Source organism: Bombyx mandarina, chromosome 15, assembly GCF_030267445.1.
Source record: "Bombyx mandarina strain Sakado chromosome 15, ASM3026744v2".
In the NCBI taxonomy this organism is placed as follows: Eukaryota; Metazoa; Arthropoda; class Insecta; order Lepidoptera; family Bombycidae; genus Bombyx; species Bombyx mandarina.
This window is the reverse complement of record NC_143221.1, coordinates 2532452-2551957: the sequence shown is the minus strand read 5'-3', so window position 1 is coordinate 2551957 and position 19506 is coordinate 2532452. Positions and strand designations below refer to the sequence as shown.

The 19506-nt window shown below is 37.8% G+C and overlaps 2 protein-coding genes across 2 annotated transcripts in view; one reads left to right on the top strand and one right to left on the bottom strand.

The window, feature by feature from the left end:
- Positions 1–284: 284 nt before the first annotated feature.
- Positions 285–17033, bottom strand: CCDC151 (Coiled-coil domain containing protein 151). The gene is made up of 12 exons (XM_028173909.2): positions 16793–17033; positions 12600–12799; positions 11780–11959; positions 11008–11096; positions 10301–10397; positions 8810–8990; positions 7853–7972; positions 7130–7307; positions 5371–5515; positions 3763–3921; positions 2678–2801; positions 285–462 (listed from the first exon to the last, which is right to left on the bottom strand). The coding sequence occupies exons 1-12, from the start codon at positions 16896–16898 to the stop codon at positions 350–352; spliced, it is 1692 nt and encodes a 563-aa protein (XP_028029710.2). The 5' UTR covers positions 16899–17033; the 3' UTR covers positions 285–349.
- A 532-nt stretch (positions 17034–17565) lies between these two features.
- The window catches only part of N (neurogenic locus Notch protein), a 172519-nt gene continuing 170578 nt past the window's right edge, over positions 17566–19506 (top strand). Inside the window, exon 1 of the mRNA XM_089733047.1 lies at positions 17566–17910. Within this exon, the coding sequence (XP_089589173.1) occupies positions 17799–17910 (112 nt within the window). The 5' untranslated portion in view covers positions 17566–17798. The remainder of the gene's footprint in view (positions 17911–19506) is intronic.

The window sequence follows — 19506 nt, the reverse complement described above, 5'->3', positions numbered from 1 at the left end:
ATATTTTTGAACGCCTTTTTAAAACTATTTCGGTCAGAGGATCTCGCATGAAAATAATATTAATTGTTATTAATATCTATACTATATAAGTTTACAGCATATCTTGTGGCTAAATTTGCAATATGTTGCCACGTATTTACTATTGACTTTCATAATGAACGAATAATATCATGTAATAAAATTAGTTTGAGGACAAAGTACTAGTATAGCTTTTTCTCTGTTCTTCATACATATTCATAGATATCGAAAGAAAAAGATAATTTGTATTTTAGAATCCTTTTTAATTCAATAAATATTTTTAGAGGTAGATGTATTTTTCCTATACGTGTTGTGAACATTTATGGGGATGTTATCGCCTCTGGAATGGACGGAATCCTTTTCTTCTGCATTTGGTATCGACAATGACTTGCGCTTGCCTCTTCAGATAGCATCTTGACGGGATGTCTTCCTCTTCATCGGATGCTGTAAGCAAGATTTAAAACAACCAAACAGCTGTAGCTGAAGTAGCGTGATTGTGTTCAACTATAAACACAAATGCAGCTACAGAATATAGTTCAGTAATTATGGAACTATTTATATACATTAAATCAACGAGAAATGTTTCTGCTCGATTCAAAATATCTATATACCTAGTCAGGTCATAAATTCTGTCACATGTTTAATGTAAAATAATTGAAACAAGTTTATTCATTATGTAACCATTCATATACCAAAATGAACTTAACAAAACATAGATTCTTATGACACTGAAGTTTATTCAAAATGACTTCCGTGACTTTGAATACAGGCCTTCAATCTGCGCGGCCAGTCGTCTATCGCAGCACGAACGAGGTCCATGTCAATATCGGCGGCTGCCTTAATCAAGGATGTCTTGAGTGACTCCAAATTGGGATGAGGCTTTGAGCACGCCTTTTCCTCCAAGTGTTGCCATATCTTGTAATCTAACGGATTCAAATCTGGACTGGAGGACGGCCAGTCTTCGTGCCGGATGAAGTCGATTTCACGCGCCGCCAGCCAGTCTTGTGTGCTCTTCGCTCTATGAGCCGGCGCCGAATCTTGTTGCAATACCCAGTGCCTGTTATTGAACATGGTATGAGAAACAGTTTCCACAAGGTTCGTCAGGACTGTATTTTGATACACAACTGCATTCGTTTTTACACCTTTCTCACAAAAATGTACCTCTGTTAAGCCCCAATAAGAAACTCCCAACCATACCATGAGCGAGGATGGAAAATGACCTCGTTGGACACGCGGAATACAGTTGCTCGCTTCTTCACTACTGTGTGCGTACACCTTATCATTTTGTTTGTTGTAGCTCTCTTCTACGGTAAAAATTTTTTCATCCGAAAAAAGAATTTCCCGATATTTTTTTCCCGCGTACCGCTTCAACAAAGCGCGGCATCTCTTCAGTCTCAGGTCCATTAGACGAGCATTCAAACGATGTCCTGTTTTTATTCGATATGCCCGAAGCCCTAAGTCTTCATTTAACACCCTTTTCACCGTGGTTCTGCTTAACCCCATCTGAAGGGCCAACAGTTTCTGCTTACGTTTGGGATTTCTTTGAATTCGCGCCTTCACAGCTTTTATCACTGCTGGAATCCTAACAGACCGAGGGCGACCACTTCTTGACCTGTCATCTACACTAGAGTCTTCATTGTATCGTTTGATGGTACGATAAACGAATCTTTTGGTTATATTCAAATTTTTCAGTATGTTAAAAATTTGAATTGGCGCGTAACCGCAACGATGCAACGCAATAACTGCAACACGGTCTTCTTTAAGCGTCCACTCCATATTTAAAAATGAGTAAAATTCTAAAAGTATACATTTTTATTTTTCATGAACAATTCGAAATTCGAATTCAATAAACTTTTTTGTGGCCAGCATTCTAAAAGAAAAGTTTTTACTGTGTGACAATACTTATGACCTGACTAGGTATAGTACATACTGTTTATTTCGTTAACCGAAATCAGTTTGTACTTTCGACTAAAAAAAACTGAATGTAGATACCTATGTATTTGATGATCTATTAGAGGATACATTTTCAAAAACTTGTATCTAAAAAAAACTGATATACCATGAACATAATATTATCTCGATCATAATACTATTATTATATTTGTACATACAAACATTATTCAATTAAGGCCTAAACTTTTTTCAGTGGAAAGGAAAAAATACATTTTCAACCTGCCAAATTGACGTTGGTTTAAATGTGTAGTTATATGTTTCATAAGACCATTTCATAGATATAATATGTGCCCTAGAGCTAAAACCGCAAAACTACGTTTATGTAATGCCACTTTATTGGAAAAGTATTTTTAGTGCCACTATAAAAATAGTTTTAGCTATTGAGTACATATCAATATGATATCAATATGATATGTAGGTACTCAATAGCGGTTATTGATGAATCATTGTTCTAGAGCTTAGTACTAAAAATAAAATTATTGATATTGCCCTTGATTGAGCACCAGACATCAGATTTTTTTTTAATAATTGGTCCAAAAATGTTCTCTACGGCGCGGCGTCGCGACCAGAACAAAGAATCAAGGAAACACATACGAATCATGATAAAACGAAATTTCGGAGAAAGGTTGATGACGTCATCACAATTACGGTGAGGGAGTGGGAGAGGGATAGCACTACAAAGTACCAATACGTTCGAAAAACTCACGTGGTGCTCTGACAGGTTCCTTTTGCAGGAGCTCCTTATAGGTTGGTATTTGCTTGTCTGACTCCTTAGGCGTGCTGTGACTGTGCACACTGAGTCCAGCCACGGAGGCGGCCGCGCTAGTTTGCTGAAAGACATACCTTAGATTGGTTCCTTTCACTTTTTTTTTTGTTGCTTAGATGGGGCACGAGCTCACAGCCCAACTGGTGTTAAGTAGTTACTGGAGCCCATAGACATCTACAACGTAAATGCGCCACCCATCTCGAGACATGAGTTCTAAGGCCTCGGTTTTTACAGTACAACGGCTGCCCCACCCTTCAAACCGAAACGCATTACTGCTTCACAGCAGAAATAGGCAAGGTGGTGGTAACTAACCGTGCGGACTAATAAGACGTTTTAGCACCTGTAAAATTAGACTACAAGTTGAAAAAAATATATGGACATTAACGTTGTAAAACAAGTAAGTAAGAACAGTACCTATTTCGCAGAATTTATGACCAGATCAGAATCGCGACTCACTGAGAAGATCTGGAGAGAAATTCAATGGCAGTAAAAGTAAAGAGGTCATCTTACACATTAAGTCGTGATCTAAATGTGAATATTACTAATTATGTCACTGGCAATGAATATTTCAGAGCTGTTTCCCCAACTGTCTGTTTACCTAAGCTAATAATCATAAAATTGTTACGCCGGTAAGAGTAACGCCATCTGTCGTCGAATAGCAGAAATGAATATCAAAAGAACTAGCAATATCGAGAGCGCCCGAGTAGTGTAATGCCATCTCTTATTAAATAGTGGGAACACATATCGAAACGACTCGACCTATCGGGAATGTTCCGGATAATTGTAGAGTTGTCGTGTCGACTATAAAACCGTTGCAGACATGACATGAAGGCAGTTAGTAATCGGATCTACTCGAAGCGAAGCAGCGAACGGATCACCTGAAGCGAAGCGGAAGAACTGAGTTACGAATTGTAAAGTGTTCCATAAGTGTTTTGAGTGTTTAATAGAGTTTTAATTTGTACTTCGGTGAAAGTTTTATTTATCCCGAACCCTAGCGAGTAACAATATTTTCGAAAGCTTCTCACATTAGAAGGCACTATGATCGTAGTAACATCCTTATTCTTCTCCTTGATCTCATCAGATCTAGCTTTGGCTTTTTCGTATCTAGATGTGAGCACCACCACCAATTCATGGACGTCGCGCGCTTCTGCTGTCCATTCTGGCACTGACGGCTCCTGCATTAACTGAATACCAATTCAGATTAGTTTTCCTTGATGAACAGATTAGTTTAGTAAGAGTTTGGTCTTCGGTATTGTGGTATTGGTAGCCGAGTAAGTATTAGACGGGTATTAAAAACCACTGATTAGCCAGCGTCAAAATTGTTGCCCCACCTATAAACATAAGAGTGGTGTCTTAATTATTCTAGCTCAGCGGCTGTCCCTCACAGATTTGTATTTTTTTATTGCTTAGAAGGGTGGACGAGCTCACAGCCCACTTGGTGTTGTGGTTGCTGGAGCCCATAGACATTTACAACGTAAATGCCGCCACCCACCTTGAGATATGAGTCCTAAGGTCTCAGTATAGCTACAACGGCTGTCCCACTCTTCAAACCGAAACGCATTATTGCTCACGGCAGAAATTGGCAGGGCGGTGGTACCTACCCGTGTGGACTCACAAGAGGTCCTCACACTAGTGAGTGAGTTGTATGCTTAAAGAGGGTTATGCGGTGCCACCTCCCTTGGGCTGCGTAAAACGCAACCGATACCTTTGTCACACCCGATTTTCAGCCGTCTTTTACTGGCTGTACGACGTATAGAACCGCATAAGTAAGTACCATCATCCTGTTTACTTTGTGCCGCGAAACACTCTTGCATTCCGATGCGAAGAGTGGGGCGGCCATTCTACTATACAATCGGTGGTTTCGATACAATTGGTTATACAAAACGCTTGGTGGAAGATCGTATCTTTGTATTTTCATATAAAACTTATGCTAGATCTATTAAGAATTTGCTTTTTATTATTTAAAAAATCGAATATCTACAGTATTTATGTTCGCGAATTGTGAAAAGCTAAGCATGATTAAATTCTTCAGTCTAAACCATAATAAATTCGAAATTGTTTAGAGCAATTCTAAACATGAAGTTTGTATGACTGTTTTTTGAATTTTGAAACAGAATAATAACTGTGGCAACACAGTCATTGTAAGTCAATCAAAAATTCAGGTCGTACGTGCACGTGTTGTAACTACATTAAAATAAAATAAAAATAACCTTCTCTCTGAATAGGTATATCTAATTATTGAAGCGACCAGTACAAATTACAGTCCACGCTCTACACAGAAATCTGGTTTCATGTCAAGCAAGCAATTCGTTCGGTATCTGTTAACCGGTGTGCTTAATGCGAGTTTTTTAACGTTTTCGATAGCGTAAAAGTTAATCCAACTTTGTATGCAGTTGGAAGAGCGCCCCTAGCGGCAAACGTAGGAAAACGATCCCATTCCATACAAATATGAGCTAACTTTTACGCTATCGAGAGCGTTAAAAAACTCGCGCTTAGCACACAGTTCTCTATCCTACAATAAATCAAATTGAAGTTCCGGTCTCCACACGACCACTTTCTTAGCCCGTCGCAAGGGAGATGCGAACAAGGCGCCTCAGACCTCGTACCGTAATTTACTAGTTAAAATGACATACATCTAATAACTTGCAGAGGTCGTGGAGCAATCTCTTGATTTCGAGTAGAAATGTTTCGAGATCGTCTATTTTCTTCTGTAGTTCATCGTGAATATCCTGCTCTTTCTGTATTTCGATCTTTAAGTCGTTGATTTGATCTTGACCCCTGGAAGAATCAACGTTAAGAGTCTAAGTTTTACTGTAGGTTGTTAGATAAATGACAGTTGCTATATTTTGTTTCTGTCCACATACTTAACAATTTGGATGCCGGCGCCTTGAAGAGTGGCACAGACGTTACCAGATTCATTTGAGGTTTTAACCGTATACTTCAAGATATCTAATACCACTAAGGTAGGTCATGAGTTCGACTGCTGGAGTCTAAGAGCAATAAATCTACGGTTAGTTTGGCAAATGAATGTTATTATCCGCCTACGAAGAGCGAGTATTTGCATTCAACGTTAAGGAGTTCGCGATTCGGAGGTCAACTTGGTCTGCTCACGATTGTTAAATTAATACACTATTAATTTAATTCGTTTTATCATTTTTTTTAGATATTACGTTTTTTTAGATATTACGTCCTAATAAATCAAAGAGAGCCTTTCCGTGGCGAAATAAAGAGGCGGTTCGGAGATCATCTATACAAATAAAACAAAAGGTGGGTTCATAGTAAATAGGATCATCATATCATTGTACAGTCTGATCTTTTCTTTTCAAATTCCAGTGCTTGAAGGCAATTTATAGGATGTATTATAGCTGAAACGTTCAAATTAGCTTCTGCCTTGACGTAGGCAGAACACAATTTTTATTGTCCGAGCCAAACACATATTTGGTTTTTATTAGGTTTGTATTAAATTAAATGGCAGCGTAAGCGGATGCCTTAGTAAATTTTTCCATTGTCTATATGGAGCGTAGTGGTCATAAATAAAATTTTCTTCACCCCAAATCGTATTGTATGTGCGAGGTACACTTTCCATCTACTTTCTATGCGGTAATTAACACAAAGTCTATTACCCGTCTACCTTTGTTAATCTGTTTGTATTTTAAGCGCTGCTATACTGTTTAAACGATTTTGCTCAACTTAATCAAGTTTTTGCTTGCATTAACTTAAGACGTGCACTACATCAGGCAACTGACTGGAACCGATGGAGGCTGACAGTCGACAAGCTAAAACGGAGTCACGACCCTCAGCAATGAGGGAGCGATGGAGAAGAAGAAGAAGAACTTAAGACGAATGGTAAAATAAAATATCTGACGTTGAGGAATTTTTTGGTGGAAACGCGAGGAGTGAAGTTGTGTGATTTGTTTCATTTTGTCTACTTAGTGTTTCTTCAGGTTTAAATGTGTACTTAATGACGGTTAACTTCTCTGTCTTAAGTGTTTAGTATCTGTGAAAGTACTCAAATGTGGGAAAATGAAATAAAGCTGCTGGACGTAGCTTCTCGGGATCCTCCCAAAAGCCCACTGAAAAAGACTCAGTAAATAACGACGACTTTACAGATTATATTTCATCCCATATCATCTCATTTCATTTCATTTCAGTTCATCCCAGTTGATTAATGTCTCAAATTAATCATCTTCATTTCATTTCATTTCACACCATATTATCATTTTTCTAAATAATAAGAATATAAATTAAAATAAGAATTGACCTAAAGGTCTTAGTTACCGGGTCATAAAATGCCCCTAAAAAAACTGACGTTGATTGGACAAATTAATATGGTTCGTGAATTTAATAATGAATATGTAAATAAAATCTAGCTTAGAATTTTTAATGACGTACTCATCTTTGTCTTTGACTGAAGCGAATTTGAAAGCTTCCAGTTCGGCCATCAGCGTGGTTTGTCTCTGCTCGAGGTCCAGTTTCTCTTCTTCGGTGGTCTGCTGGAGGTAGCTCAGTCGTTTGCAGGTGTCGCGCTGGGCGCGGAACCTGTCGAACACTTCTTCGGGATTTGTGACACCTAAGGAAAATTTGGCAATTCTCACATTTACTGGTGGTAGGACCTCTTGTGAGTCCGCACGGGTAGGTACTACCACCCCATCTATTTCTGCCGTGGAGCAGTAATGCGTTTCGGTTTGAAGGGTGGGGCAGCCGTTGTAACTATACTTGAAACCTTAGAACTTATATCTCAAGGTGTGTGGCGCATTTACGTTGTAGATGTCTATGGTCTTTGGTAACCACTAGGTGAGCCGTGAGCTCGTCCACCCATCCAAGCTATAATTTTTTTTTATGCAGAGTTAAGCTTTAAAATTAGTTTTAATTGTATATGTAGCTCATGCAATCCGAATAAAATACAACACTAGTAGAATTGGAGAGGCGTTTCTTATTCTTCTTTGTGTGTTCGAAAAGAACATGTGCCCAAGCTTCACAGTCTCATGGCATGTAAAGACAGTGTCAATGTCACGGACGACGGTAGCATTTGAGCTGGTGGCTAGTCTGATAACGTGAGTCAATCAAGCAATAAGCATTTAGGGAAAACGTTTTGATAAGAAATGGATTAAGTACCAGTTAATTTCATAAGTTTCTGGAAAATGTCTTCCATCTGAGCTGCGGCTGATGCTTCCTCGGATACCGCTTCGGCTTCCCGATCTGATCTTGTAGACTCTTGACGAACCACTGATCGACCTAAAGTGTTTTATGTACTTTAAGAATGGGAAAAATAATCCACAATAATAATTAAAAACAAAATTTCCTCGATTTAATATTATCATTGACACTTTCCTTCCAAAGGAATGTTCTATGTAAAGTAGTATTTCATGTTGTATGCTTGCAGCACACAGCCATAAATACTACTTTTTAAAATATGACAAAATCTATCTTATTTATAAATAGGAATTATTTATTTATTTATTTATTTATTTATTTATTTATATGCGCTGTTGCGGCGACGGATCGATTGAGTAAGGGAATGAACACTCCCTCTCCATCTCTTCAAAGCTTCTTCCTCCAAAGCTTCATTATCACTGCATAGTATAAAATAAAGTCGCTTTCTCTGTCCCTATATCTGTCTGTCCTTAAGTATGCTTAAATCTTTAAACCTACGCAACAGATTTTGATGCGGTTTTTTTTAATAGATAGAGTGATTGAAGAGGAAGGTTTATATGTATAATAACATCCATTAAATAGTGGAGAAATCAATTATAAATTACAGTTTCCGAAGCGAAGCAAGGGCGGGTCGCTAGTTCATAATAAAAACCGTCTTTCTTTTACTAAGAAAAAGGATAAATTGACTCCTCCCGTGCTGTTTCGTTTATTAGAAAAATTGTGTTAAAATAACTGATTTTAAAAAGAGGTTGACGGGTCCAACTTAAGCAGCTTACCTTTTAATCCCTTATGGATCGACAGTGTTCGACGCGTACTGCATCGCAAGTATATATACAATGGATTTATCTTTGCTTCTGAAATTTCCTCACTAGTGAAATCGTCAAAAACGAACCTAAATAGACTTATAGAACAACTTACTGTTGGGCGGAAATACTCTTTTCTCCAATTTCTCAAGTTCCCGTTTTCTCTCGCCGAATCTTTGAGAGAAGTAGGCTCTTTCTGTGGCTCGAGCGTGTTCTGCGTCGTGAGCACGTGCAGCCTCGGCGGCCGTCGCCGCTGTCGCGCGGATACGCATCTCCGCGGCCTCTTCCCGTACATACTGCGTAAATACAACAAATAGTCATCAGGTTTGAGCCCCGTGAGCTCACCTTTTTACTGGTGGTAGGACCTCTTGTGAGTCCGCACGGGTAGGTACCACCACCCAATCTATTTCTGCCGTGAAGCAGTAATGCGTTTCGGTTTGAAGGGTGGGGCAGCCGTTGTAACTATACTTGAGACCTTAGAACTTATATCTCAAGGTGGGTGGCGCATTTACGTCGTAGATGTCTATGGGCTCCAGTAACCACTTAACACCAAGTGGGCTGTGAACTCGCCCACTCATCTAAGCAATAAAAAAAAAAAACTACTAGTTAAGGCGACGCTGATATAGCCTCTCAAGGCTATCAGATTAGGTGAAAAAAAAAACAACAACAACAAATATTGCACCAGAACGTTTTTGAAATTATTAACATAACTAGCTGTACCCGTCCGGTTCGCTGGGCATTTAAAATTAACATTATTATTCCTCACCCCCACAAAGATTGTCATCATTAACGCCCCCGCAACTGGTGTACGGAGTCCAACACTCATAGAAATATTAGCCTATCCATTAAGTACATGTATTTTCTACATGGATACCAAGTTTCAAGCCAATCGGATGCATGGTTCAGTAGTTATAACAGAACATCCGTAAAAATCACTGTAGATTTATATAATAGTATAGATTACTACTGTGTACTAATACCGGAGTTTCAATTGACAGCCAAATTGGAATAAGGTGAGCGTAGTCTGCCCTTTTGCCTGGTTTTGTACACGTTGTGTTGCAAGCTACATTCCCGACCCAAACGATCAGGTAACCAGACAGTAACAGCCGCATGCCATTCATCCATTTCGGATCCTCCCAATAGACTCTCAGTGTACTCCGAGCACCATTCTCGAAGAACTTGTCGAATGCGACGAAGAGTTCGACGGGCAACTTAACCCACAGACACAACCCGTTGAGTTTTTCGCCGTATTTTTTTCGTGGGTCGCGATTCTGATTCGACGCTAGGCTCAGTGGAGTACTGCTATTGCTAGGGCAGATGTTAGCAATTTTTTTCAGGCTTGCGAGCTCCACCACCAGTCTTAGTGAAGTTTGAATAGGACACTATACGTGGCTATTGGCAGGTAGGTAAAAAAAGTTGTTACGCCTACCACTATTGGTATTTTGTAGGAGTTCATTCCAAAAACCTATTGCATCTGATATTTGCCCCCCCTCTTTCTCTCTCTCCGCATTCGAAATAAATTTATCTCCAAAAGAAAAAAACGTTTTATTGTAATTTTAAAACATAGATATAATATAGAATAATTCATTTAGTTTAATTCGATTACCTCAAGTTTTTTAATTTCATCTCGTTGTTTGTTCAATAGATCTTCAATCCGTGACAAGGAACTTTCGAATTTTACTGAGTCATCTATGAGGGCTTGTCTGAAAAAATCGAAAGAATCTATTCTATATTCGTTGGTTATCTAGCCTCGTTAAGCTGGTCCTCTAAACTTGAGCATTTAATAATAATAAATAACGTGGTACAAATCAAGCATGGTCATCCGACCCCAACCTGACATGTGTAGCTAGTGTTCTCTGGTCTGATATACCTAATGACCTTTGTTCCTTATCGATAGTGCCCGGAATCCATGGAGATAGACCTTTGTTAAAGTTGGAGATGTTCTATTTGAAGATCTTTTTAAAAGAATTCAACATTTCAAATTAGACACGACCTTCACCAATGAAGAGACCGACTCAGAAGAAATATTTGTAGAAACTTGCTTTTTTTAATAATATCCATTTTATCGCTGGTGAGTTCACATGTTGGAACTTTATATTAAGAATTGCTATTAACCTATTGGCTATTATTATTAATTAATGATTATTATTACTAAAATTTCTATTATCTTCAGAGTATGATTTGCGTTTTGCTATTTGCATTAAATATGCAGCTTACTCCGCAATTCGGGAAAAGATTGAATAGATTCCTATCATTCCTGTGCATACATTTTTTTATGTGTATAATTTTTTTCTTTTTAACATATTTGTGTACCTGATAGAAAAGTACTTTTTCTTGACCAGTTCCGCTTCTGTCCATTGTATTAACACTTTATGAATTTCGTTCTCTAAATGCGAAACGAGCTGTAAAGAGAAAAGCTAAGTTTAAAGATCTTTTCAATAGGCCGTTGTTCTGCATATGTAGCCGCTGGCGTCGTATGGAGTGATGTAGCTATGTTGGGTTTGATTTTTATCCTGATTTTTATCTTGATCAGGATATTAATCTACAATTTAAGTATTGCAAGTGTGTCCAAATATTTAAGGTAAGCGATCGCCTTGAAATGCTTAGAAAATTTGCGTTACATGAATAGAGCAATAGGTCAAGGTTATGATATAAAAAATGTGATTATTGGTGGTAAGACGTCATGTGAAATTGAACAGTGCAACGTGCAGCCATTTCTTTGATGAAATGATTTTGCGATTCGATTTGACAGGTAAGATAGCCCGTGACCCTTTGTATATGATACTTCAACCTCATATCTCGTCGTGGTGGGGACTGTGGGTAGTTGAGGAGGCATTTTCGTATCATTTCAATAATATTGGCCTTACGGGTTGCTATAGCAGCAGCAGACACAGTTATCCAATGACTTCGGCAATGTCATGAGCACAGTCAAACATTTATCTCTAATGGCTCTCTTAAAACCTTGTTTGAAAATTAGGGATGCGATCGGGAAATCGTTGAGCAAAAATCACAAGAAGGAGTCGACAGGCATAACATTACATTAATAACAAGCTGCCCTGGTTTTATTTTTATAAGATTTATTTACCTTTCTGGCGCGACTAGAAATTTTCGATTTGACAAGTTCACCTTTGCTGTTCTCAATCAAGAGGCTTTCGTATTCTTTCTCCAGTTCCGTGAGTCTCCTCTTTTTACTGCGTCTCTCGTATTTCAGTAGATCCAAAATTTTACGCTGTTCAATGACTTTTAGATCTAAATTATGGGCTATCTGTGAATAAACGATAGTTATTTTTTGTAGATAGTTGAAATGATTGATGAATCTAAAACATCGAATACATTGAGCAATTATTTTCCACTTTGCAGATTTAGGAAGCAATTTCAGCACAACGATCTCTCGTTTTCAAGTATGAATATATTAAAATTGATTTAAGTAGAATACAGTGCAATCTATGTATAGTAGGTACGAGATAAACGGAACCCTATTTTAGTGCTTGCAGGAAATTATTTAGCGATAGACGGCGGTAACCGTACAATTAGGTGGGCCTACAAGACCCACCCTGCCTACAAGGGCAATAAAAAAACCTGACTTTTTTTTTGGACGGGGGGTCAAACCTCTTACAAGTCAGGGCGCGCGAGGTAAATGGGACTGGAGGGTCTACAGAATAATTAAAAAAAAAATGATTGCGCAGAATATTGCAACTTTCCGTGATTCTCATTTTGAGTACCGGTAGAAGAGTTGTAGGTGCTGCCGTTGTATGTATTTCTGTCACGAAGAAGCATACGTTACTATTGAAGGGAATAACCATTATTACACTGAAATTTGAGATTTAAGCCTAGTGTGTTTGGAGCTGTATTTGCGTTGTGAGCTATGACGATCGATGCTATCAACGTAAACGAAGTTACCTTACCTGATCCGCTGTTTTATCTCCAATAGGGCATATGTCATTCAAGTACTTCTTGACATGTACTTCGTCTTCTCCTATAGCTGATCTAGCTTGTATCAGTTCGGCGACACGTGACTTTATCTCCCTCTTCAGCGCCTCTATTAGGTCATTGTTCTGCTGTTTCTCGGCTTCGTTTTCTTCGTAATTAGATTTCCTTTGGCCCTCTGTCAATTCGATTTTAACCCTAATACTTGATACCGAATTCTTAATTTAAGTTATGATTGTAAATAAAAATAAACTATAATTAAAACTGGGAACAAGTCACGTACTGTTATCCGGCCCCAAATTAGGAATCCGTGTATTAAGTATATACATATGTAGACTGATAAGAAACGCCGAGACTAAAGAGCAAACAAATCTGTGGATCACAAGAATGTTTGCCCGATGTGGGAATCGAATCTATGACCTTCGGCACCACAGTCAGGGGCGCTAACTAATGCACTACTGAGTCGGTCACCAAAAATTATAAGGCGGCGTTTGGGCGGTATTTATGGTAGTTTGCTCATGGACTCTATGACTATTTAACATCCCACGTCTGTACATCGTAGCAAATAAATAAAAAAAGCGTCTTTTGTCTCATAACAATGAGGTTTTTTTTTTAAATCCTACCTAAGCTGATGGTCTTGAGAGACCATTTCAGCGTCACCTTAACTAGTAGGGGGCTCAAGCCTAACGACGTGGCTAACACTAACCCTAGCAAAAGCCGTGCTTCGCAGAATCTACCACTGGATCGGAAACGCGACCCACGAGAATAGCTGGCAAGAAACTCAGTGGGCTGTGTTTGTGAGTTAATTTACTGGCCGAGCCCTTCGTCGCAAGCGACGGGTTCGACGAGAACGATGATCAGTGCTTGAGGTACCTAAAAGCACCTTTAGTGGATCGGGAGGATCCGAAATGACGTGTTTTGGGCGACGTCGACTGTTTACCATTCGACACGCAGGATCAGGAACGGCAGCTGTGAAGGTAACTTTAGTATTTTTTGTTTTATATATATTATTTTATTTTATTTGACCACACATTCAATACCCATGATAATTAATTATAAATATGTCTAATTATCTACAGCGGCGGCTTGCGGTCGATGCTTCCGTCGATTGTCTACTGTCAACATGCTGTTATCAGTGGCCCAGTGTGTTTGAACGAATGCGTTGATAGACTTGTGTGGTCAGTGTGTTTAATGCGAGTTTTTAACGTTCTCGATAGCGTAAAAGTTAACTCAAATTTGTATGGACAGCGCCCCTAGCGGCAAACGTAGGCAAACGTTCCAACTACATATAAATTTGAGTTAACTTTTACATTGTAATTAGACATGCTTTAACAAAAACCGAGTTCAAATAGAAAAAAAAAGATATTCCAAAACAAATTAATATACACTAAAAACAATAATCTTCGAAATCGGTTGGCGTGATATTGAGTTATTGAGTTATTCATCTATTTGTCGCGCACGTACTTAATGCAAATTTAAGACTTATATGGTTTTCTCATGGATACCATTATCAGAACTGGACTAAAATGAAATGGGACTACACGGGAAGCGTCAGCTTTTTAATAAAAAAAGAATAATCAAAATCGATTCACCCAGTCAAAAGTTATGAGGTAACAAACATAAAAAAATACAGTCGAATTGAGAACATCCTCCTGTCTTGAAGTCGGTTAAAAACACGCACTATGAGCGGCTTACATCGGTATCTTGTTTATGAGGTTTTATTTTTATTTTTTTGTTATTTCTCCCTAACTATTCGTTGGTAGCCTAAGAGGCTATTCCAGCTACGCGCTGACGGGTAGGTGAGCTCACGGGCTCAACCTGAGAGAATTTGCTAACACTAGCCCTAGCAAGAGCAGTGTTTCACAGAATCTACCACCGGATCGGAATAGCGACCCACTGAGAAGATCCGGCGAGAAACAGATAGGATTTTTTGTGTTTTATGAGAGTAACCACTTAAAATATTTTTTATAGATTTTAAGATGATCATCCTTAGCTTTTACCTGATGATACTATTTCTGCTAAAAATCCATTCTGTCTTCCAGTTGGAAGAGTGGGTTTAATTGACAGTTTTTATATGAGTAAGATGTCAAAATTTAGACAGAGAGCGATAAGAAAAAAAGGTGATGTCTGTGGACTCTGGTAATAACTCATCATCAGTTTGATTTGAATAAACTATTCAACGGCTTAGGGCACTAAATAGAAATACTCGAGATCGGTTGATCTTTAACTTATAACATTTTATACGCCAATCTATACTAATATTATAAAGAGAAAAGATTTATTTGTTTGTTTATATTGAATAGGCTCCGAAACTATTGAATCGATTTGAAAAATTCTTTCACTGTCTGGAAGCTACATTATCTCCGAGTGATATAGGCTATATTCTTTTTTTTTTAAATCAGGGATCCTTACTGAAACTGTAATAATATTACGAAAATTAGAAAAATAATAATATAAAAATACTAATAAAATAGATAAAAACAAATATTACTTACCTAAATGAAATTAAAATAATAATAATTATTCAAACTACCTTTATATTATATTTTTCTATGTTTAGAAACCTGGCGCAAATATAAGGGTTAGTAATTATGTGTGTATTATAATTTTTTATTTTGAAATTTTTATTAATGACCCTATCGAAGTCGGAACGGGCCGCTAGTAAATGTATAAAACGGGTTTCGTAGTCTGAAATTACTTGCTTAAAACTAAACAAAACTTTGAGAAACTGTAATCAACGTGTAAGCGAAAACATTTCATTAATAAAATAAAACAAATCAAATCAAATAAAAAAAAAAACAACCATATTTCGTTCATAAATCTGCTTTTTTTTTTATAAGCAGACGTGTTTGTGTTCCTTTTAGCCTCGCCTCTTAACATAATTACCGCCCACGTAAAGCCTTAAGATTGATATCTCGATACTTTGATTCAGAGGGACACATTATCACATATTATGCCTAATGAGCTATACAATAATATGTTTTTACGAACTATCATTCTTTCACGTATAATATGCAACACATACGTAACAATATTTTTTCAAAAATCTATGATATATCGAGGCGAGTTTGAGTAATAATCGCTTTGTAGGCTGAGTCCTCCGTTGAACATTGTTATTTGGTTTTCGGGATATAACCGAGAGTACTTGCTCGTGTTTTGAAATCCGTAACACACTCATGAAATCCGTAACACAGAAGAAGATGTTGGTTTTGTTTATTTATTTAATTATTTTTTAAATGAAGAGAAGATTAAAAATATAACAATAAAATTTATGGATAGGATTTATGGATTTTATATATATTTTATATGGTAGGCAGCGGCTTGGGTCGTTGACAGCGGCTTGGCTCTGCCCCTGGCTTTGCTGACGTCCATGAGCGATGGTGACCACTTACCATCAGGTGGGTCGTATGCTCGTCTGCCTACAAAGGCATTAAAAAAAATCGTTTCACGATTTTATTTCTTCTCGGAGGAAGTCACGTGTGAATGAATATGTATTTGATACTAACATCAAATTAGAATATTCTAGTGTCTCAAAAGTGCCAAGACCTCGGATACCAAATATCTTTCACAATTATCAAACTAAATTCAACTCAGTCTCTATTTGCAGACCGGATCAATCACTTTAAAACCGAAGCCGTCAAAATGCTTCAAATAAAGTTGGGAGTCTCAATGAATTAGTAATTCTAATTCAATATATTATCTACTGTCTATTTTAAGTCGACGTGATCTAAAGGATAAGACGCCTGGTGCATTCGTATCAAGCGATGCTACGGTGTTCAAATGGTGGTACCAACTTTTCCAACGAAATACGTACTTAACAAATGTTCACGATTAGCTTCCACCGTGAAGGAATAACATTGTGTAATAAAAATCAAACCTGCAAAAGTATAATTTGCGTAATTACTGGTAGGACGACTGGTGAATCCGCACGGGTAGGTACCACCGCTCTGCCTATTTCAGCCGTGAACTAGTAATGCGTTTCGGTTTGAAGGGTGGGGCAGCCGTTGTACTGTTAAACTGAGACCTCAGAACTTTGGTGGGTCTATGGGCTTCGCGGTAACCACTTAAAACCATGGGCCGTGAGCTCGCCTACCCATCTAAGTAATAAAAAAAAACAATCTTTGGATTTAAGTCGGTAAGATGAAAATATGTAAATATATCAAGCACCGACCTGACAGCTGTATTTTCTTTTTGATTTCGTATATTTTCGTGTTTATAGATGTGAGACGGTCCTCAGTTTCGATCTCAAATGGATGTTTTTCATAACACGTCCCCATTGTATCGAATTATATATTTAATATCGTATTTACAAAACATTCGAATCGAAATCGTACTTGACAACGGAAGTATTGATTAAACTGTACGTAGTCATGTTATGTGCGGTCAGGGTGTAAGTTAAAATCATATTTTAGGTTAACAAATTGAAATGTTTTTGTTTATGCCGCGAAAACTTGACTTCTAGTTTGGAGAGTGGGACAGTGCAATGCTGTTGAGACTTCCAACCATGTCTCGCGTTACTATATCTATGGGCTCAATGAAGCACTCAATAACACGAGGGCCGAAAGATCATCTGCTTATCTAGAGCTTTAAATTAAATTGATAACAACGCCATCTCTGGTGTGGTTGTATCAAAACAAAGTTCAAAAGCTCGACGTCGCCTGCGCACAAATGGCGCTGCGGTGCCGCTTGATTTCTCCATTGAATCAACATTCCTTCGCGTATCTACCTATGTGTGCGTAATTTTGTTCTCACGGTTTATTCTCGACAAACAAAATTATTCATGACTTAACTTTACTACAACTAAGACTGATATTACTAAAACTACTACTTTAGTTGATTTTAAAGGTTTATTATTGGAAGTTTAGTGCCAAAACAAGGACCCTAGACGCACACAGACGTACTGGCGGCCATTTTGATTTACCGTACGTTGTGACATGTATTTACAGACAAAGCCGTCAGATGCGAGCGGGACGCGGCTGCGCATGTTCCTACCGGGCTTAACGTTACTTTTGAACGTGTTTACCGCTAAAATGTTCATTAAGCGAATGTTTTCGACGTAACAACAGTTCAAAAACAAAATGAAGTGTCAGTTCTTACATTTAGTTCCGTGAGTGTTGATTTTATTGTGATAAACAACATAGAAGGAGTTGAAACAAATGTGTGTGATCCATGTGTGAATGTTGTGCTACAAAATGTGGTCGAGGAACTTTGTACCGGATTATGGGATTCAATTATTGTCATTCGTCTTTTTGGTGACGTCGGCGGCGTCCAGGATCGAGGGCGTCGAAGGTGAGTTCGAAATGTTATAGATTTTTAATGTTGGCGAGCTTATGAAAGCGCGGTCCTCAGGTAACGCGGCCGGCGCGAGGTGGTATAACAACGAGGGGAGCTTACGGTTAGACCACTGTCGCTCTCAACCGGTCGGGTAGCCTCCGTTCTCACACTGCGGACTTGTGAAACGACTCGTTTTGAAAAAAACTGGAGTGAATTCAACGCATCGTATATTTAATGCATTTAATTGTACCGCGTTTGTAAACGTTCAATTCAAACTGAAGTATTGAGGACTCCATACTCCATTGTGAAATCCAAACTGGCCGTGTTCTCTGTCGTTACTTCTCGGAACCCGTAGCTTACATTTTGATCGCTGTAATTTAATAATGGCTATTGTCTAGCCTGTGTTCCCTGTACATTGTTCTTTTTAGCTTGCTCATACTGTAAATGTATAACTATAACTATAATACTTATTTAATACAACTTTAAAGTTCGTATAGATTCGATTCGAGGTATTAAGCTTTCATTTTATTAAGTTCCGACAACTTCCAGAGCTTATCTAAATGTCATATTCGAACTTATTTGTTTTCAGATTTTTTTAAACGTAATTCTAATTTGTAGCCGTGGAAGATGCACCGCAACGGAATAGTAAAATCATAGAATAATTTCGAGTGAAACTAGTAATCAAATATGAAAATTAACGAAATAAATTCCTTGTAAACATTGAAATGAATAATTCCTAACTAAATCTAAAACCATTTTCTACCCTAAAACACGATTTCGCGTTTTATTTTAATGTTGGTAACAACGCGAAGCTGTTTATAGTTAAAAATCTATTCAAAATTTATCGAATTTCAGAAATCCCATAAAACTTTCATTATTGCGTAAATTCAAACGTAATCCTAGAACGTTATACATTACAGAGCATTAAAGCATCCTAGATATGGACAAGATAAGAAAGAACAGTTTAATTCTATACATAGCCCGGAGCGTGTTCTGGCGAACCTAGCACAGAGAATACAAATGCCTCAAGTATATGTTTAGTATTCGAGGCAAATGCCCACGATTTCTGTGGTCGGGACCACGATGGGACTTTTGAATATTGATCAATTTACAGTGTTATATTCAGCTCAGAGAAATGGACAAGGTGTCTGTCGAGTTATGTAGGGAAAGTTTGGTAGCACCGCACAATATTAATGTTCATTTAGCGTTTATTTGTATGCTAGAACAGTTTTGTATTCGTAATCCTCTATCATTAATCGCATTAAGTTAAACAATAATTTGTTATTTTAATAGCGTGTCAAAAAGAAGGATCGTCTCAATTATATGTATGACAATTTAAATGCAAATTTGATGCGAATTTCTCACAATTCGTTTCTTATCTTACGTCGAGAATCCTTAGCGGATCGTGTACTTCATTAGGTGCTTTACGAATTAAATGACCGACAAAATAAAGCATCAGATAACATTAAAACTTATTTCTATGAAACGTTCACTAACAAAGAGTATACTTGATACATTAATGAGAAAGTATATCATAATGTTGTACAAACATAGACGCGCCGAAGCGATCGTATTCTGTAAACAAAACCCAATTAATGATCAATTGCGGAC